This window comes from Galeopterus variegatus, unplaced genomic scaffold, assembly GCF_000696425.1.
Source record: "Galeopterus variegatus unplaced genomic scaffold, G_variegatus-3.0.2 Scaffold1221, whole genome shotgun sequence".
NCBI classification, from domain to species: domain Eukaryota; kingdom Metazoa; phylum Chordata; class Mammalia; order Dermoptera; family Cynocephalidae; genus Galeopterus; species Galeopterus variegatus.
In genome coordinates this window covers 273,076-295,030 of record NW_007727332.1, presented here as the reverse complement: position 1 = coordinate 295,030, position 21,955 = coordinate 273,076, and the positions used below count along the sequence as shown (strand labels likewise).

At 38.6% G+C, this 21,955-nt stretch overlaps 1 protein-coding gene across 1 annotated transcript in view; it reads left to right on the top strand.

Annotated features, from left to right (window-relative positions):
- Positions 1–21,955, top strand: part of OCLN (occludin) — a 49,117-nt gene extending 27,162 nt beyond the window's left edge. The window contains exons 5-9 of the mRNA XM_008575643.1: positions 9,141–9,286; positions 13,882–14,097; positions 16,389–16,560; positions 19,221–19,262; positions 20,725–21,955. Of these exons, the coding sequence (XP_008573865.1) occupies positions 9,141–9,286; positions 13,882–14,097; positions 16,389–16,560; positions 19,221–19,262; positions 20,725–20,826 (678 nt within the window). The 3' untranslated portion in view covers positions 20,827–21,955. The remainder of the gene's footprint in view (positions 1–9,140; positions 9,287–13,881; positions 14,098–16,388; positions 16,561–19,220; positions 19,263–20,724) is intronic.

The following is a 21,955-nucleotide window of genomic DNA, read 5'->3' as shown; positions in this document are numbered from 1 at the left end:
TCCGAACCCTCAGGCGGGAGCGCCGCCGCACTTCCCAAGCAGCGCACTATCCAGTGCGCCACCGGGCCGGCCCCACAAGATGAGTATTTCATGTTCATCTTTGTGTTCAAATCCCTCTTCCCCCAACTGCATTTTTAGAAAGTTATAAATATCAAAACATATATATTCATTATAAGTAACGTAAAAACTTGTAAGTGGGGCTTGGCTTTGGAAAAGCACACACCTCTACGATAACTATTGAGAGCTGACTGTAAGACTGATGCACTTGAGATTCATTTTCATTGATACCTACAGTATTCTGGTGAAGTAGTAACTGAAAGTTGACAGCTTAAGTTTTGGGTGCTCCTTATTTGGCTCTGGTTAAGTAAAAGAAAGCTGAATCTGAGAGTGACATGAGTGAGGTCATCTGATCTACCTTGCTGAACTTACATAAAGGAAGCTGGCGATCTAAGAGGTGGACACTAATAAGATGGCATCTTGCTGGCGGTGACAGACAGGTTTGGATTCTGCTTACTCAGTGCTCTTTTCAGTGCACTGTTTCCAGGCTGATTTGGCTTTGAGCTTCATGTCTTAACAATTTTGGCAGCGAAGCTAAAAGAAAATCACAAAGCGTAGAGAAGGGACAGGATCCTGATTGTGCAGCCTGGTCATTTGTGGTCAGCATTGGGTAGCTTTTGGTTTCCTTAATATCTGATGAAGATAATTACTTTGCCTCAAGTCAGTTTTGTCTGCTCATCTAATAGGTTGCTGTTCTGTAAATGGGGAAAATAAAAATTCCATCTACAGATATGCTGATGCTGTTAACAATTAAAAGGCTTAGGTCAGGACCAGCATATAATATATTTATGCCCAATAAATTTTAGCTAGAATACTTGTTAGTACTTGCAGTAAGCTTGAATAAGGGAGCTTGGACAAGAGTACCTAGAATGTAAGTACTACATATAATGTTGGTTGCAGTTTAATTTAATCTTCTTCTTATCCATTCTGCTACAGTCTTACAATAAGAACAAATATTTTTCTCAGTGGTGTAGGTAGGCTGTGCGTATTATCTCCCTTTGTACACAGGTGTTTATGTAGGGGGATAGATGTGCATAGTCTAGGCTGCTGGAACAGGGCGGTGGTGGTAATCAGTATTAGACATCTGATGAAACTTGAATAATTCAGCTTTTTAAAAATTTTCAGCCAGTAGAGATATTCTTTAGTGTAAAAGCAGTCCTGTGGGCTGTAGACTATTGGTATACTAGGCTCTCACTCTGAGAAAGATTACATTGTTACCTATGGCCTCAAATGGAACAAAAGTGGAAGAACCCTGACTTCCAGAACCACCCAGCTGGGAATACCTAAGGCTCTGTTTCAGCACCACTGTGAATGAAAAGAGGTGGGAGGACAGGCCAGGGCATCCTGGAGAGCCGCTTTAGAGAGTTCTGTCATAGAAGGCAGAGTGTGCGCTACAGCTGGTCTTTGTGGCTCTATGAAAGCAGGAATTCCTAGATTTCCAGTACTAAGAGTAAATGTTCCTAAAGTTAGCTATAGGTGTGATGGTCTAAACAAGGCACAGTTGTCTGCAACATAGAGGAGAATTGTGTCCTACATCAGTGGTTCTCAGAACTTTGCAAGCATCAGAATCACCTGGGGGGCTTGCTAAAACAGCTTGCTGGGCCCTACCTGAGTTTCTGATTCAGTAGATATGGGTGGGGTCTGAGCAGGTAATGTTGGTATTGCTGGTCAGGGAACAATACTTTTTTTTTTTTGCACTACACTCTAACCAGTTAAGCCACTCAGCCTAGGGGACCATACTTCGAGAACCACAGTTCTGTTAGATTGCAAGCCCAGTTAGCATTTGAGTTAATGTATATATACATAAGGCCTTTTCTACTTCATGGCATACTTAGAGAATGGCAGCGTTGTACAACATACGGGAGTAAACTGAAGGGGATTTGGAACTGCAGATGATGACTGGTTGCAGGGTCCAAGGACTAAGGCATTTGTGCCTTTCAGCATACCTGTTGAGAAGCTCCAGCATGAGGTGTATTAAACTAAACTATTATGGTCTACACTGAATTTCTGTCTCTAGAGCAACGGCCCCTGAATGAGATAAGGTTCACTCACAGAATGCAAGATTTCTCCACCTCACCCCCTCCCAAAGCTCTAGTAACTCATTGACTCTTACAGAGTTTCAGAAATTATCTTTGCTGGTATATATTACTATTTCTTTGGTACATGCAACTGGGTAGGGGACATGTATTTCTAAATACTCAGTGCCATCTGAGCAACGTAGATTAATCAGACTTGCTCAAACATGGTTCATGCTCTCTTTGTTTGTGAGATTAGTATATGGGGGAGCATCTGCCTTCAACTACCAGAGGTGGAGAAAAGTTTGAGAACTTTCCAGAAGCAATTTTGAGGCTTTTGTTGGGGTAGGGGTGGAGCATCTGCAGGTGTAAAATATTAGAAAACAGGAAAAACGAGTTGGCCCACTTACTGTTGAGAACCTGTAGTACAAGGGCACATGGCCAGTGAAGGTGGAACGGGCAGGACCAGGTCTTAATACTGGAGACGATATTTCGAGATTAAGGTGCTCCTCCCTGTAATGCCTGAGGTATTTCTCCACTTTAATTACCAAGCAGGAAGAGCCTGTCTGTTTCCCTTTTGAGGGTGGCATTCCTATACTCTCACCCGCACAAAGGCACCTCATGGCTGGAGCACATATTCATAGTAATTTTGTGTCAAAAGCTGCTTTTACAAAGTTAGACTAGTAGGCAAATAAAGCTTTTCAAAATGGTTTCATGACATATCTCATTAGGGTGTGGTGTGTTTAAGGCAATGATAATAGTTTCCTTTGTTACTGAGAATAGTCAAAATACCCTGCCAGGATGGGTACCTGGAGCCATGTTTGAATTACTGAGGTGGCAGTAATTGTTATGCCAGAAAGAGCTTGGCTTTGGAGCTAGGTAGACAGGAGTTCAAATCTCCTCTCTGCCACTTCACCTAATGTGACCAAGTTAATTTAACCTTAGAGGCTCCATTTCCTCATCTGAAGTAGAGATAATTGTATCTCACCAGGCAGTGGTGGGGAATAAACAAGGTCAGGTTTTGCCTGGCACACGATCGATACTTGATACTCGGCAAGTGAACTTTTGTCACATGAGCAGGTCTAGCCTGACTGTCTCCCATGTGTGAACCAGGAATGAAGGCAGGACTAAGAAAAATGGGGAATGTCTGTCATTGCAACTTTTTGCTTTTACTATAATTCCAAATGACATATGAAATTAATTTCAGTGGGGATAAGTGTTTTCCCCAAACTTTGTTTTGGGGGAGAGGAGATTTTCATTGAAAGTGACTTAAATCATTCTTGACCTTTTTATTCTGTTCGCATAGGAAAAAACATATTAAAAAATCCCCGAATATGTTGAGTTTATTTGGGGATAGAAAATAGGATTACAATCTGGAATGCCTACCAGGGCAAGCCACCAATGTGTTCAGTGAGGGGAGGATAAGGGAGGTTCACATATGCTGTTTGGAAACAGAGTTCATTGGTTTTGGAGGCTCAGAGTCAGATTTTCATCAGTTCATTGGTTGAGATGTCATTATTGGGCAATTTCTTCTCAGAGCCTCTTACCTGAATTATTGCAGTTCTGAAGAATGTCTAATGATAAACTCTGTCACAGAAATGTGTGTAATGTGCAAAGCAGGAAATGCGTGAAAGACATGAAGGGATTTCGATGGGTTTTGAAAAAGTCTTTGAGGGCCAGCCCATGGCTCACTTGGGAAAGTGTGGTGCTGATAACACCAAGGCCACTGGTTCGGATCCCTATATAGGGATGGCTGGTTTGCTCACTTGGGAGAGTGTGATGCTGACAACACCAAGTCAAGGGTTAAGATCCCCTTACCGGTCATCTTTAAAAAAAAAAAAAAAAAACAGAGCCAGAAAAGGCATGAAGGAGGGGGCTCTTGCTTGCTTGTCTGACATAAGACCCGTTTCCAAAGGCCTTTTATTTTTTATTTTTAAAAAGATAACCGGTAAGGGGATCTTAACCCTTGACTTGGTGTTGTCAGCACCATGCTCACCCAGTGAGCTAACCGGCCATCCCTATGTGGGATCCGAACCCTTGGTCTTGGTGTTATCAGCACCGCACTCTCCCGAGTGAGCCACAGGGCCGGCCCACATTTTTTTTTTTTTTGGCCTTTTTGAGACCGGCCGCACCCCACTCACTGAGCGCTGTGAGCGCACGGGTCATCCCTATATAGGATCTGAACCCACGGCGGGAGCATCGCTGCATTCCCAGCGCCTCACTCTCCGGAGTTCGCTACGGGCTCGGCTTGTCTGGGTCTGACAGAATGTGATTTCATCAACTTTCACAATCCTCTCTGTGACTTCAGGGAGTCAGGGTGGGGAAGGTGGACCAACATGATCATGTAGCGCCCTCCTGGTCCCAGGTGAGGAAGGCAGAATAATGACAGGTATGTGGCGGAGAGCATCTGAGCTCCTCTAAAGGAAAGCTGCCTTCTTTGTTTTCCTTTTGGTATCCCAGGGATTTAGGGTGTTTTCATTAACTCTCCAAGGAGTGTTAGATGTTGTTACAGAGATTTTTCTTAACAAGTGACATAATCAGAACATTTCTAATGAGTGTAATTCTATTTTGTATGAAAATTAGTCCTTATCATAATTAACTCTTGTGAAGATCTTTTGAAATCACATTTTTTTCATTTTGACGTTTCAGTAAATTTAACTTCTTTCTTGATTGGAATATGAATCTTAGTAAAACTTCCCTGTGTATCCCCCTCAATTAATTATTAATATTCTTTAAACATAGTCTGTGTGCTTTTCCTTTTTGATAATCTCAAGAGTGAGTGTGAGTCGACTCTTTGGTTAGTTGGGTGTATTTTTCTCCTCCACAGCCTCAGCATGTCTGTGTTTCCTTCTGCTGTCTTGTGTATTTCCTGTTACAGAGTTTAAATGTGGGGTGGGGTCACTAGGACCAGGAACTCCTTTAGCAGAGCCCAGTAAAGAGAAGCCAGCTGGTCTCTGTAGTGTGGATTTCCACTTGCCCAGGGAGCCCTTCCCCACTTGGTTCTCTTCCACACCACCCTGCCTGCAGCTCCTCTCTGCTTCAGAGCAGAGTTCCAGCATTTGGTTTTGGGAATAATTGATTCTCAAACTTTTCTTTCCCCTCAGTGCTTAGTTTAAGACAGATCTTCCTTAATTTGTGTTTTATTTAGCCCTTAATTTCTTAGAGTTGTTCTTAAGTTACTTAAGGAAAAAATGGTTCACCATTTGCTGTTTAGAATTAAGCCTAATTTTTCTCAGGTTTTAAATCTTTAAAACCTTACTGTGATTATTAAAGTATGAGAGTGGTCTTTCTCTTTCTTTTCTTTTTTTTTTTAAAAAAAGAACTTTAGATGTATCATTGAATTTTGTGGGCTAGCTGTGGATCCTCTCAATAAAAATAGTGAAACTCAGGAATCTCTTTTTTCGTAATAGGAGATATAGTTTGGGGGCTCCTTGTATAAATTACAAATACCTAGTCACTCCCTACTGCCCTCCCTTCCTTCTACTGTCTTTCACAAGCAGTAGATACTGGGTTTATACTCATTCTGCATTGGTATTGTGAAGTAGATTAGAGAAAAAGTAATATTTTAGCTGTGTTTGGGAAAAGTGAAGCATAAAAATGAAGGGGAAAAAAAAAAGACTTGTTTTACAATTATTTTGCCTCTGCCTGTAGACTCTTAAACTCCTTTTGAGGAGAAAGCCTGCTGTTTCTTTAACTTTTGAGTCTGGAGTTACAGCTGGCTGGGGATTTTTTTTTTTTAAATATGGAATGCTTCATGAATTTGGGTGTCATTCTTGCACAGGAGCCATGCTGATCTTCTCTGTTTTGTTCCAGTTTTATATATGTGCTGCCAAAGCAAGCACTGCCTTGGAATTTTTTATGCATATATATTAAAAAAGGTTTAAGTAATGGAAGATCTCTGCTGGAGAGTCAGTCAAGATAGGCTAGTTCTGGGGCTGGCCCGGTGGCACACGGCGCACTGCTACAGTGCGCCGCTTGGGAGTGCGGAGGCGCTCCCGCCGAGGGTTCGGATCCCACATACAGACCGGTTCCCGCTCACTGGCTGAGCGAGGTGCGGGTGCAACGCCGAGGGCTGCGATCCCTTTGCCGGTCCGGTACGGGCGCGACACTGAGGGTTGCAATCCGTTGCCGGACACGAAAAAAGACAAAAAGGAAAAAAAAAAAAGATAGGCTAGTTCTGCTGATATGGAGAGATAAAGGTTAGCTCAGAGCAGCTCATTGATAAGACACTTGGGTATACTCAACATAGAAATAGAACAGTAGCCAATGAGGTAATCCTTTGCAGCAAACTCTGGGCTCCTGATTTGTGCCAGGCACTGTGCTTAGGCTTTGGAGACTCAGAGGAAAGCGGGGACTGCCCACATTACCATTTTTACTAGGACTAGGTCCTTGGGAAAGTCATCTAATTCCCTGAGCCACAGCTCCCTCATTTCTGAGAAAAGAATAATATTTACATGCTAAGTTGTGCCTACTAAGTGATTTGTTAGTGTTTGGCACATTGTAAACAGTCAGACAGTTGTGGCTTAAGATAGTCCACTGTCCACTCAAGTTAGAGACACATAAGCAAGCCATTATACTGTGAGTAAGCAGTTGTTCAGCAGAGCATAAGTGCTCTCCTGCGAGGTTTGTATGCACAGGTGTGGGGAGGTGGGAGGATAGGTTGGTGCCTCGCCTAGCAGTGACTTATGTGGAAGGCCTCTAGAAGGTGGTGGCACTTGAGCAGTTAAGGATTAGCTGGCAAAGAAAAGGGGGAAGGGCATTCCAGGCAGCCAGAAGTCTCTAAAAGGACACACAAGCTCTGCTAAAGTCACTGCTAGAAGGGTGGGTGTGGGGGGGAAACGAGGTGAGGTGAGCCTGAAGAAGTATAAAACGAGTTTTTAAGAAAAAGAAGTCCTTTTAAATTCTCTGGAATTAAGGTCTCTGGAATAAGAATAGGCCCTTGACTTGGTAGAGCATTTGCCTGTGAAGCTTGGTATATTCTGTTGTAAGGAATTCAGTGGGAGCTAAGAATGGTTTGCTGGAGCTGCCAAATTCCATTTTCAAAGGGAAATAATTTCATTCCCTTCTGACTCTGAATATTAAAAAATCAAAAATACCTCCCTGTACTCTGAGGGGTGGTAAATATCATTTGGTATGTGATATTATAGTCAGGAGGGGTAAATGCTATGTTTTAATGCTACAAATGGAAAATGTAAGATGTAAGGTGTTTGTATTACAGGAAAATATACTATATTGATCCTGAACCTAATTGCAAGGATTTATAATAGCAGAATAATCCAATTAAAAGTCTGCTATCACCTGCAGATTCTTATAAAAATTTTTTGATTGGATCTAATAGCTGTAATTCCAGGGCATCTTCTGAGGTTTCAGTGTTTAGAAGGCACTGTAATAAATGTGGTACCTTGTCATCTCGTTTACTCATTAAAACAACTTTAAGAAGGAGGTAGTTTTCCCCATTTTTTTGCAGATGAGGAGGTGGATGCTTTATAGAACTTGTTATTTGGCAGACCTGTGGCAAGTCCAGGCAATTCGTTGTCATTGTTCTTATTACCAAGCTAACGCAGTCCCACCCTCTCTATTTTTCAAAAGTCGCTCTTTTTCACAGAAATAATTTGTGGAATTATTTTGATCTTTCTACACCTTATTTCTGTTCCGTTATGTTAAAACAACAAAATGATTTATCGGGGTTTAGCTCTTGTTTGGGTCTTTGATTTTTTTTTTCCAAATTTTTTTTTGTTTATCAATTATAGAGTAATATGTAATAATTTAAAGATTTTTAGGTGAAATTTAGAGTGCTGGATCTTGTTGACCTAGAAGGAAATTGAGGCCAAATACATATAGCAAGGATTTATTGAGCCTGTATGATGATTGCAACCAGGGAGACACATAGTCAGGTCGCCCTGAGGAATGTGTTCTGAAGAGGGCCAGCAGACCTTAGCATTTTATAATCACAAGAAGGGAAAGGGTCAAAAGAGAGAGAGAGAAAGACAGTCCCTTCTAATTACTTCATCAGGTTTTCTATTGGTAGTACATGACATATAGATTTGGGATTGTAACTAGGTTACATAAGGATTACAAGAGGCATTTTAGGTTGTATTATGGCTCTCTGGTACCATTAAATCTGCTTCTAAGTAAACATGGTCATATGATAACGTTTTCCAGGACAGGTGGATATGACTATTGATTTACCCCAGATCCCCCAAGGCAGTATAATTTAGCTGACCTGGTTGGAGCAGTTTTTTGGTTATCAATCTGTTACATGAAACCTAACAGTGTTGGGACTCTAACTGGCTGTTCTTTTTATATTTAAGTTTTCTCCCCCCCCCCCAAAGTTTCTGCAGTAAACCTTCCATGTTAACAAGGCATAATCTCTAGTGCATAGGATGAATTCACTTATGCATCAGAATGGAATAAGAAGTACAAAGGGAAGGCAGTGATGTTGTGATGTACTGTGTAGGCTGTTAATAATAGAGCCACTAAGAGTGCACAATAAGGGAGAATAAACAAATCTTATTAAACGAGCTGTAGCAGAAATCAGCTTCTTAATTTCTTCTGTGGTTTTAACATTTCGTGTTCAGTGATGAATAGATTGAGAAGAATCAGTGTCTTTTGTCCTAGGTTAGTGGTTTTCCAAGTGTGATGCTCAGACAGGAGTATCAGCATCTCCTGAGAGCTTTTTAGAAATGAAAATTCTCTAACCCAGACCTAACCTAGGTAAAATGAGATGGGTCTTCCTAATGTGAAGTGGGACGACTACCATAGGTAATTATTCTACCTGATCACATCAGGATGTCGGGATGAGAATTACATAATTGGGATTTTTCCTTTTTGGTAATATATTCTGATCTTGTTAAGCTAGCAATACCACCGTTTATCTGTTTGTTTGTTAAAAAAATACCGAGTTGACTGCTAAAACTAATATTAAAAAGGAAGTCATTACAGGTTAATTAGCATTTAATGAGCCCAGTCAATATTAGATAATTTTATATATTATCATTTTCTTTCATTTCTACTCCCTTTAAATTACAAGGTGTAAATAATAACTGTCTTTTGGGGCTGTTTTTCTAGGTTAAAAATGTGTCTGCAGGTACAGAAGACATGCCTCCACCCTTGTCTGACTATGTGGATAGGGTTGACAGTTCCATGGTATACTCTTCCAATGGCAAAGTGAATGACAAGCGGTCATATTTAGAGTCTTCCTATAAATCAACTCCGTAAGTAGCATCTCCCTTAGTTTAATAGAGTGAGTCTAAAAATGAATATTTGCATGTTTAAAATCAATTGTTGGGGCTGGCCCCGTGGCGCACTCGGGAGAGTGCAGCGCTGGGAGTGCAGCGACGCTCCCGCCGCGGGTTCGGATCCTATATGGGAATGGCCGGTGCGCTCACTGGCTGAGCACGGTGTGGGCGACACCAAGCCAAGGGTTGCGCTTCCCTTACCGGTCACGAAAAAAGACAAAAAAAAAGAAAAGAAAATCAATTGTTGTTTTGTGCCATTCTCTTTTAAAAAAAAATCCAACAGTACACACAAAAGCTGGAGACTGGTCTTTGTATTACAGTGATATTTCCTTTGTTGGTGGAGACCTAGTGCTTCTTGGAAGACCAGGATGAGGTTGGAATCATCTTCCCCTTTTAAGCTGAAAATGCTTCTGTTCACTTGCTGACTTAATTGAAAGGCTGAGTTAGGTTCTTTCACTCTAGGAATGTGGTTCTGTGTGCTCTCTTTCCTATTTCTGATTTTGAAGTTTAGGTGAGGGTAAAAGGAAGTTACTGAGCAGAGCTAAGTTCAGTTCTCAGTCTCTCCTTTTGCCTATAATTATTAGATGTCATGAATAGTAGGGGGAGATTGCACATTGATCAACCCTACCCTCATACATTTCTGTTAAACTGGAAGATTTCATTTGGGGCCGACCCTGTGGCTCACTCGGGAGAGTGCGGCGCTGGGAGTGCAGCGGCGCTGGGAGTGCAGCAGTGCTGGGAGAGCCGAGGCCGCGGGTTCGGATCCTATATAGGGATATGGCCCATGTGCTCACTGGCTGAGTGCAGTGCGGGCGACACCAAGCCACGGGTTACGATCCCCTTACTGGTCACACACACACACACACACACACACAAAGATTTCATTTGAATTCAGGAATTCTGGTATTTTATTTGCTGTGCTAAAGCCTTCCATATTTCTGGGGGATGTGAAACCTCACAGTGAGTGTCTGGCCCAGGGTAGGTGCCATTGTGGTTATTGAAATGGTATCTCTGTGGTGGAAACATTTACCCTGAAGCCCAATTCTAAATCAACCTAATGATTAATGAGAGAAGGATGTTGGAGATATTGTTATGGACTTTGTGGTAATTTTTGCCTAAGGATGATAAATTAGTGTTCCTATATATAATTTTAGAACTCCAAATTATTTTGGAGACCAAAAAAAAAAATTCCTTTCATCTAGTTAGAGTGTTTTAAGTTAAAGGTGTATCTACAGGAAAGCTTTTTGTTATTTCACAGTTTTATCCCAAATCCCCCACTCCATTTAGACCCCATCCCTGGTCTTCCAAGAAGCCCTAGGCCTCCACAACAAAGGAAATTTCACTTTAGTAGGCTGGGTTATATAGAGATCCGTTCTGGGTGCACAGTAGTTTGGACCTGGAGCCCCATAAGATGATAGCAGCAGCTGAGTTAATTATGGAATTAGTTTGAGGATAATAGGCTTTATTATTACCCTGGAATGGAATTTGGAAAAAGACTGGCAGTCTGCCTAATCCCCCATCCCTCCAATATATTTTGTTTTGGCCTTCAGAATTGATCTTGCTATTGATTTCAATTGTGAATTATTTGGAAAAAGAACATTTTCTTTGCTTTCCTTTCTTTTCTTTGGATTTTGACAAAAACGAAAACACTCGAGGTTGTTATGGGCAAACATATACAGTAGAGATGAAATCCGTCTAAAAGTTTTAAGCTATGATTTGCATGACTTTCACACGTACAAAATAAACATCTACACCGCATCTTATGACCAGCTCTCTCTCTACAGTGTAAGGCCTGCACGGTGACACAGCATTCCCAGGTGTTGTCCCTTTTCATGAAAACCAAGGTATCTTCACAAATTCATTTGGAAAAATTTAAAAATCTTACTTATTCTTGAATAAGCCAGTACATTTATATAAAAAATTTATAAGGGACAAAAGGTACCAGCTACCCAGTTCCTCTTCCCAGAGGCAGTTAGTCACCAGTTTCTTTTATATTCCTCCAAAGATTTCTTTATCACTTGGCACATATGTGAGTGTATCTGGAGGATAAATCCTAGAAGCAGAATTGCTTGGCTGAGGGGCCAGCCCGTGGCTCACTTAGGAGTGTGTGGTGCTGATAACACCAAGGCCACGGGTTTGAATCCCTATATAGGGATGGCTGGTTAGCTCACTTGGGAGAGCATGGTGCTGACAACACCAAGTCAAGGGTTAAATCTCCTTACCGGTCATCTTTAAATAAATAAATTATAGGGGAGAATGTGCATAGGTTATGTGCAAATACTATGCCATTTTATATCAAGGACTTGAGCATCTGGGATTTTGGTATGGGGGAGGTTCTGGAACTAATCCTGCTGATACTGAGAGATAACTCTGTATAATGAACGTCATTCTGACAGTCATGGCACTAATGTTAATCATGTATTGTTTCTCTTCTTTCACTGATACTGTGTGTCATCAGAAAAAGAGGAATCTTGTAATTTGGTTTTTAATTCAGTAATTATCTTGAACATCTGCCATGTATACAATACTGAGCCAGGTGCCCCTGGGAAATACCAAGTCCATGCTGTCATGGAGGTTGCAAAAACGGGTGGAAGAAAGTGCACAACTACACTGAGAGTCTGGGCAAGATAGGAGCAGCAAAGGCATGTTGGGGTGTGTGTGTGTGAGAGAATTTAAAAAATGACTAAAGAATAAAAAGAATGAATCCAAAAGCTATAAAAGGGTAAACTTCCAAACCTGGGAGACCAAGTGAGGTTGAGATCACCTGTCTGAGTAAAGAGGGGAGCCAATGAGGGGTGGGAAGTATAGACTCTAACTTATTAATTTGTAATTACTCTTCTTGCTAAGCATTTTGCTTTTAGCTTTCATGCTAGATCAAGTATATTACTATGTGGTGTTTTAAAGGATGTAGGAAGAGGGAAGGTGGAAAACTTCCAAGGTAAAGATTAATAATATCAGTATCTTGATATCATAATTTTTTTTTTTTTACTTCCTACTAATATGGAGGAAAGCTATCAAAAAATTATGACAGGAGGGTGTTTTAAAGGATGTAGGAAGAGGGAAGGTGGAAAACTTCCAAGGTAAAGATTAATAATATCAGTATCTTGATATCATAAATTTTTTTTTTTTTACTTCCTACTAATATGGAGGAAAGCTATCAAAAAATTATGACAGGAGGCCTGCTTTGATGTTTTGCTGTTTGTTTGTTTTCTAATTTCTTTTGCCTTTTAGCTTCCTCCTCCTCTGCCTCCCCCCTGCCCCCCACATAGACCCACTGCATTCTAAAGGTTTTGTTTTGCTACCTCAAAACAAGAAGCATAGTACTTAGCAGTCTTGGCAGAGTGTCTGGGATTAATCATTGACTCATGGAGAAAGTCACATTTTCCCTCCATTAGAAGTAGCATTAACATACCACACAAAGCCATGTTACCTGAATAAATTTAGAAAGAAGAAATAGATACCAACACTCTTGACCACACACATAATACCCCAAACCTTTAGAGGTCTACAAGAAATTAAGTGTGATTAGAAAGCTAAGACTCTGACAATAGTTAGAATCAAGTGGCTCTGGATCACCTAGAAAACAATAAACCTAGTAGATAAAGCTGAAGATCACTGTTTCTGTAAGTTGGAAGCAATAAGAAAAAAAAGAGCGTTAAGACATTTTAACAGTTGATTTGAATAGCAGGGCTGATACTTGGAACATCTCAGGCCCTTTCTTTGGTCTTTTTATTTCTGTTCTTGCTCTTCTACTGAGGAAAGTGAAACTTTGTATTTCTGTTAACAGAATTAGTTTACATTTGCCACAGCTCTTGGTATTTTATTCATGTTAGGCTTTGTTTTCATGCTTGTGACAGAAATGTTATATGCAATTTAAAATCTGATGCAACATTAAATAATTGTATTAGAAAAATAAGTGTTATGTTAACCTTTCCATTCATTCTACAAGGCTTTAGGATGTAACATTTAAAAAAAAAATCCTTAATGAATTCTTCAATTCATTATATAAAGCTTTTTAGTCTTTTAGGTTTTTAGCTTTTCAATTTTTATCTTAGAAAGAGAATTGATATATGGCAGTGTGAAATTAATATCATGAAGGGCTTATCTCTGAAAGTCAGTTTTCAAAAATATGTATGTGCTTTCTTACCCATGCAGCAGTCCATGGAACTGGAAGAACCTGTAGAAAAGAATCATGATCGTTATTTTCTTGACAGTCTTTTGTAGATTAAGTCCCTGGCACAGGTCACATAAACACATCTAATAGATCAGCCTGAACTTCCTAAAATGAAATCTGAGGTCCATTTTACTTACAAGGTTTAAAAATGGGCCCCCTGCTTAAACCGGAAAGTTAAAGCTACTCATGTGTATTAGAGGATTAAGAGTTGGTGCTAAATTGAATGCAGGAAACCAGATATCTGCTCAGTGTTGAGCAGGTGCACTCCTCAAGGGAGTGTATGTGTGTGTAGATGTCTCTCTGTGCTTATTATTGCTGTGCTTTGTAGTTACAGTGTACTGGCAAGGGGTTGTAGTGTACCCAGTGGTCCCTAAACAATGACTCTTGTTCTTATTAGGGTGCCTGAAGTGGTTCAGGAGCTTCCGGTGACTTCACCTGTGGATGACTTCAGGCAGCCTCGTTACAGCAGCAGTAGTAACTTTGAAACACCCTCAAAAAGGGCTCCCACGAAGGGAAAAGCAGGAAAGTCAAGAAGAACAGAGCAAGACCACTATGAAACAGACTACACGACTGGCGGCGAGTCCTGCGATGAGCTGGAGGAGGACTGGATCAGGTACAGGCTCTGATTGTTAACGTGGACCAGTGGGGGCTTGGAGTTGTTGCCTCCTAAACTGGGTCAGTGGTATAATCTCATTCTTTGCCAACCAGGACTGGAGAGAGTTTTTTGGGTTTTGTTTTGTTTTTTTCCTTAGTACTCTTTTGTAATAAAGATTGAAGTGGAGGGGATATGTTTGTCTGTAACCATACTTTGCCAACACTTTGAATTTCCCTGCAGAATGGCTGGGTAATTTTAAGAGCTCTTACATTTTACCAACACTCGCCCAAGAAAGGTCTTTCAAATAAATATAGGTATAGAGGAACTTTGTTTTACTGATTATAAAATTCCCAGACAGACCTTTGACGATTATTTTTAAGTTAAGCTTTCATGTTAAGACCAGAGTTTCTTTTAAACTTTAATCCAAAGAACTTTGGCAAACAGATTTGTAAACAGTCGAGGTAACAATTTAAGTGTTCTGGCCAAGGTTGTGGTTAAATTCCTCTGTGTGTCAGTGGTTTTGTTCTAGTCTACCGTCACCAGTTACACTCGTGTATGACATGTAGCCCTTTTATACCCAAGTATTCTGAGGACTGGGACGCACATGGGAAACATTTGCAGGTGTGAACGATGTTTAATCAAAACATTGCTTCCCAAGGTGTTAGGAGGGGTGGGGTGGGGCATGGATAGCTTGCAATCCCCTACTCACTGATAGTCTGATATCTCATCTTCCCTTTTCCCCCAAGAGTTTTTGGCCTGGTTCAGCCATCTATCTGTAAAATAGATAACTTATTTTTATTTTATCTTGTTTTTGGTGGCTGGCTGATACAAAGATTCAAACGCATGGCCTTGATGTTATAAGGCTGTGCTCTAACCAGCTGAGCTAACTGGCCAGCCCTGCTTAATTTACATAATGGAAGACTGAACTGAAAACTTTTCAGAAATCCTAAATTCTTCTTTCCCTTTTGATAACTCTTTTAATTTTCTCCCCTCTTTAAAATGAAGATATTGGGCCGGCCCGGTGGCGCACTGGAGAGTGTGCCACTTGGGAGCGCGGCGGTGCTCCCACCGAGGGGTCGGATCCCATGTGGAGACCGGTTCCTGCTCACTGGCTGAGCGCGGTGCGGGCGCAACACCGAGGGTTGCGATCCCGTTACCGGTCAGTAAAAAAAGACAAAAAGGAAAATAAATAAATAAATAAATAAAAATAAATTAAAAAATGAAGATATTATATTAGACTGTTAGATCTAAAATTTGAAATTCCATGTTGCTATGAAGCTCCTTAGTGCGTGAAACAATTCAGAGTATCTTCTCAGTAGAATGTGGGTTAATAGCATTCCTTCATATATGTAAGAAATAGCTGGTATATTGAGAGATACAAGTGATAGAGAATTTCAGTTTTTCTTCATACTTTAATGAATTACCAGATTATTTTTACAATGAGCATGTTTTTATAAGTGTACAGTTTTAATGCCTACATTTATAATGAAAGGACAAAATAAGCTATTTCCCCTTAGGAAAAAAAGACCAAAAAACAAATAAACCATTTTGAAATTATAGGTGGTAACAGGAAACAGCCACTTCCAGTCAGGTGCTCTGTTACTGCAGTGATCAAAACAGACTTTTGTGTTCTGGAATTCTAGTTTTAAGATTTTAAATATAAGTATTCCATTGTCATGTATTGTTTATTGAGAATAAATGAGTTCCTGTGACTAGAACCTTAAATTTTACAAATGATTTTCAACTTTATTTCTAAAAATTATGGGAGCATTTTAAAAAACATGAGCAGTAGTATATTCTTCGTTGTTCTTTTTTGATGGCCAGCGGGTGTGGAGATTCAGACCCTTGACCTTGGGGTTATACCACCACACTCTGACTAGCTGAGCTAACCAGCCACCACTTGAAGTATTCTTAATGGAACTTATGGAACTTATTTGTATCCCATCTCCCTTTCCCATAAGAAAAAAAAAAGAAGAAAAGAGAAAAAAAAAACCCACAACAATCACAATAATTCCTTGAACTTGTTAAGTGAACTGATATGTTGTTGATTGGGAAGGGGTCAGAGAGGGGGGAAAAGGAGGAATTGGTAAAGTGACACGAAAATCAACTACACTGTATATTGATAAAATAAAAAAATAAATATAAAAAAATAAATTTTTATTGTTTAGTAAAAAAAAATAACGGGGGAGCGGGGGGGAGAATGTCATTCCCCATACCCCACCAGCTTTATTATCTTTGAGGAGGAAACACTGGATTTTATGTTGGCTAGGGATATATATATATAGTTATTTTTCATCTCAATCTTTTAGGGAATATCCACCTATCACTTCAGATCAACAAAGACAACTCTACAAGAGAAATTTTGACACTGGCTTGCAGGAATACAAGAGCTTACAAGCAGAACTTGATGAGATCAATAAAGAACTCTCTCGTCTGGATAAAGAATTAGATGACTATAGAGAAGAAAGTGAAGAGTACATGGTAAATTCAAACCTGATATTTATATATTATGTAGAATTTGATTCTAATCTATGGAGATACAGCATCCTTTAAATGACTGTTGATAAGAATTTTGCTATTGTCAAACTAATTTCATTAAAGAGATTGGGTCTTAGATGAAAGTCTCTCCAAATTGAAGTGTGTACTAATGTACTTACGAATTACAAAGCAATAGACTCTGCACATCTAACTCTTCCTGTTTAAAAGAAAATAGCCATATTACCTTTTCTATTTATAAACACAATTCGTTCTTTCTGTAAAAAACCTAAACAATACAGACTTGTATACAGAAAAATAATCACCTTAAATCCTTCCACTACAAAATCCTTGTCACAAAATATTAGTTAAAACATCCTTTCCATGCAGGAGTGCACCCAGCACACATGATCTTCAGTGAGAAATTATCTCATATGTTCTGCTCATATCCTTCCTGCTATTTTACTCAACAGTAGTTTATGGTTACCTTTTGTTCCCGCCCCCCCATCACCTGGCTGAGGTAGTGTTTGTCCATGTAACGTTATTTACTCTTTTCTTTTTAATCCACCCTTCCCATACTGTATTTTATATGAATACTGAAATTTATTTATTTATTTATTTTATATATCTTTTGGCAGCTAGCCAGTATGGGGATCTGAACCCATGACTTTGGTGTTATAATGGTATGCTCTAACCAACTGAGCCAACTGAAATTTATACAGATAAATCTCCCTTCAAAGGGATATTAGTCTCTCCCCCCATTTGCTTATTTGTTCATTTATTTTATCAATTATTTATGTAAGTATGGACTCATGGATATCTGTTTTATACTTTGAGTTATAATCTAATATTAATTTTTCTTGAATTTTTAAGTTTTTGGCAGCTGGCCGATAGAGAGATCTGGACCCTTGACCGTGGTGTTTCAACATCATCCTCTAACCAACTGAGCTATAATATAATACTACTTTATTTTGTGGCTCAAATTGTTCTAGCTTTGACCATTGAGATCACAGTTGCTTCCTATATCCCTTTGATACCCTCATCATTGTAGGGTTTTTTCTTTTTAAAAAAAAAAAAAAAACTTTCCGGTGCAGCCTTGTAACACCAAAGTCAAAGGTTTGGATCCTCATATCGGCCAGCTGCCAAAAATATCAAAAATAAAAAAATAAATAATACTTTCTGGCGCTGATTATTTCCTGCTCTTTTTCTCAATAATAGTTTATGGTTATTGTTTTATATTAATAATAAAGATCTACTTTAAAATTTTTTATCTGTAAAAATAGCTATACAATATTCAATTTTATGGTTGTGTCACAATGTAATTAAAGGTCACCACAGTGACATTTAAGTGTATCTCCCCTGACCTCAGTAGTACACTGGTGAACATCTTATTTTTGCACTCTTGTCTGCTTATCTTGCTGGAAGAAATTCCAGAATGCGAAATTGCTGAGTAAGAGGGTATATACATTTAAACTTTTGTTGCAAAACTGCCCTCTAGAAAGACTATACCAACTGCATTCCCCATAGTAATGCACTAGAGGGCTCATTTGACCCAGGTCTCACTTGTGCCTGAAAAATTATTGCCCTGTGTCTGAGATATTAGTAATTAAATTTTCTTTATCACTTCATATGTTTATTGAAACTTCATTAAATACTCTGCCATTTTTCAATTGAGATGATCTGCTTTTTTTTTTTTTTTTAATGTGGTTGGCTGGTATGGGGATCCGAACCCTTGACCTTGGTGTTACAAGGCTGCGTTCCAACCAACTGAGATAACCAGCCACCCTGCTGTTCAGTTTTTGAAGTATTTGCTTGTTATAGTTTGATTTATTTGTTGTTTTCTTTATGGTTTCTATATGATGTTGTTATAAAACTTTCTTGATTTAAAAACCATTTATTGATCACTAATCGTGTGCTTGATGATGTGGAGATACTGAGCTGAGAAAGATAAATAAAATCTTGTCCCCACCATCTAAGAGCTCATATTCTAGAAGAAACTGACATCTAAACAACTTAGACAATGTGATTAATGCTGTAGAAAGCACTGTAACTACCTGCTTAGAGGAATAAAGTCTGCTCAAGAGCTAAAGAGTTTAGGGAGGTTTCTCTGAGAGGTAACCATTAAAAAGTCTCTAGACAAAAAAATTCTCTAGACAGGGGTGGGGGAGGTGTAGGATGACAGCCATAAGGAAAACATGGTAGAAATCTTGAAGCATTAACATACCCAGTTTTTTAAAGAAAATGCTAATGATGGGCACTGAGACTGGAAAGGTAGGAAACTAGATGAGTAGAAAAGTTAATGGGGATTGCAGACCAATTTTATAGTGGATATAGCCTGAACAGAGCTGTTCCTTACAAAAGACCTTTCTGGTGTCAGCCTGGCACTGGACTGGAGTCAGGGAGAGATGAGAAGTAGAACAAATAGTTACCTGCCTACGGGAAAGGGACATGAGTAATAGAGTATCATAAATGCCTCTTTGCTGGATTCCTTCAGGCTTTCCTGCTGACCTTAAGAGTTTTAAGAACTTTAAGACTTCCTTATTTTAATTCCCTATATTTTTGTCCTAAACTGTTGTTTTTAGCTCCGAAGTATAACATCAGGAATGTTATTTTGGAAAAAAGAAATAGTCACACTAAACATATTCCCTTGTGTTTCTTATTAATAGGCTGCTGCTGATGAATACAATAGGCTGAAGCAAGTTAAGGGAGTAAGTATCCTAGACTGTAAGATTCTTTTGGGACTTTAGGAACTTTTCTATTATGTATTTTTCATTTAACTTTTAGAATGACTATGAATACCTTGTTACATATGCACTGATTATAGACAGAAGGCCCTGTAATTTTGAGATGAAAAATACAACTTAGTTGGAACCTTAATTTCAATTGTTTGCAGCTACAACCAATACTGATATTTTAAAACTTTTTTTTAAAAAGTTTACCTGTACATACAGAAGAGTGCACAAATCAAAGTTACAACTTGGTAAATTTTCACAAAGTGACCACACACCTGTGTACACAATATCCAAATCAAGAAATACTTCCCTAATATTCCTAGTGACCCCTACCACCCCCTTGTACTTTTTCCAATTTTTACATTCTCCTTAGAGGGTAAACTCCTCCCTGATTTCTAACATCATAGATTAATTTTGCCAATTTTGAACTTTATATAAATGGAGTCATACACATATTTTGTGTGTGGTTTCTTTTGCTCAGTATTGTTTGTAAGATTCATCCATGTTATAGCACGTATTTGTGATTCATTTATTTTTCTTGCTGTGTAGTGGGTTTTTTTTCCTCCCCCCAATAACATACAACTTATTCATTCTATTGTCAAGGAACTTTGGGGTTCTCAATTTTTGGCTTTTACAAATAATGCAGCTTCACACATTTCTGTAAATGTGCACATAAATGTTAGGTGTATACTTAGGAGTGAAATTGCAGGGTCATTGGGCATGTAGGTATCGAACCTTAGTAGATATTGTCAAACAGCTTTCCAAAATGTTTCTGTTTACATTCCCACCAAGTGGTGTAAACTCCTGTTGCTCCATATCTTTGTTAACATTTGGCATTATCAGTCATTGTTGACTTAAAACTTTTATTTTTATTTTTATTTTTTGGTGGCTGGTGGTACAGGGATCTGAACCCTTGCCCTTGGTGTTACAACTCTGCACTGTTAGCAACTGAGTCAACCAGCCCTATTTTAAAAATATTTTATATTAAAATTTTTGTAAATCATAGAGTAACATGATTTTAAATAAATGAGTTTTTAACAGGGTAAAATTATTAAAAAGGTTAAACTATAGTAAAGTTTTCTGACTCAGCCTCCATTCACACAATTTCCCTTTCCCAAGTTGACCAATATCACCCGTTTCTTGTTCTACTGATTTTTTTTTTTTAAGACAACGTATTAGCAAAAAGGCCAATAAGCTTTCTTGGTCATTATGCATATTGTTAGAGATGAGTGTATACTTTGTAAAACTCAGGTTTGGAGGTAGGAATGAGCAAAGAATACCAGCTGCCTATGTGGTCAGCGTATTACTTAAGTATATTACTTCATTTAACACACTCAACAATTCTTTGTAGCTAATGCTCCTTTTTTTGTTCACCTCTGCTTTCCCAGCAGACCTATTTTTATTTTGTTGAATTTGTTATTCATTTTTTCCCTTTTAGTCTGCAGATTACAAAAGTAAGAGGAGTTATTGCAAGCAATTGAAGAGTAAATTGTCGCACATCAAGAAGATGGTTGGAGACTATGATAGACAGAAAACATAGAAGGCAGAAGCCACATTGCTTGAGAAATGGAGAAGTATCTATGTGATATCTTTGCAATGTTCTCAGAGGGCAAATGACTTTGAACTCTAATCTGGGAATCCAAACCTTTGTGATCATTACAAAGATTTGGTAGCTTTAATATCATCAGTATTGAAGCATTTTATAAATAGCTTTTGCTAATCAACTTGGCTGAACACTACAATTAAAGATTTTACACTTTAAACATTGATTCTTGTATTAAGAACAAAATACTATTTAAGGTTTTAAACCATAAAGGTCCCTTTTGTGAACTGTGCTGTGAACTCTCACAACCCAGACAGTGATGTCTTAATATCTAAAGTGCATTTGTTTGACTAGGTGATCTTGTTTAATCCTCCCAACCGCCCTTCAGATAATTATTATTTATGATAATTTTCTGATAAGGAAACTGGGTCCCTGCAGTGAAGGCTCTGATGTGAAACTGCTTGCTTCCTAGCACAGTTTTGGTTAAGGCTGTTTTATGACTCTGTTAATAATAAAGTCCCTAGTCTTTCATATTTTAGCTACTATGTATACTGCATTCTACCAGCCTCCCTATTGACTTTTTTCCTATTATATTAAATGGTCATATAAATGATGAAAAAGTTTTTCTTATTTTATGTTATCCTGATAATAAATATCATGTAAAAGTAACAAATTGTGAAATTTAAAGATTGTAAATATATATATTTACTTTTGTAAAATCAAAGTTCAAACCTAGTGGTTAGAATTTTGTGTGTTTTTAAATACTTTTTATCTTTTATGGTTTACATACATTTGTTTTTTAACCACCTAGACCTTTTCATTGTATCAGAGTAATCGATTACTTTTATAATTCAATTGTGACGAATTATATCTTTTGGGAATGATCAAGTTCTGTACATATTTTATAAGGTATTTAATCTGGTGTTTTCTTTCTATAAATATTTGATGTCATTAGTTCTGTTAATATTAAGCTATGGAGAACTATACTCAGGAGTTGTATCTATTGTTTTAAACAATTTTGGGTGCTGTGCTGGTTAGTGGTTTCCCAGTCCTTTGACTATAAGGCCACCGATGTGTTTAGAAATAGAATGCTATACCATAAAACACTAAATTATTTCAAATGGTG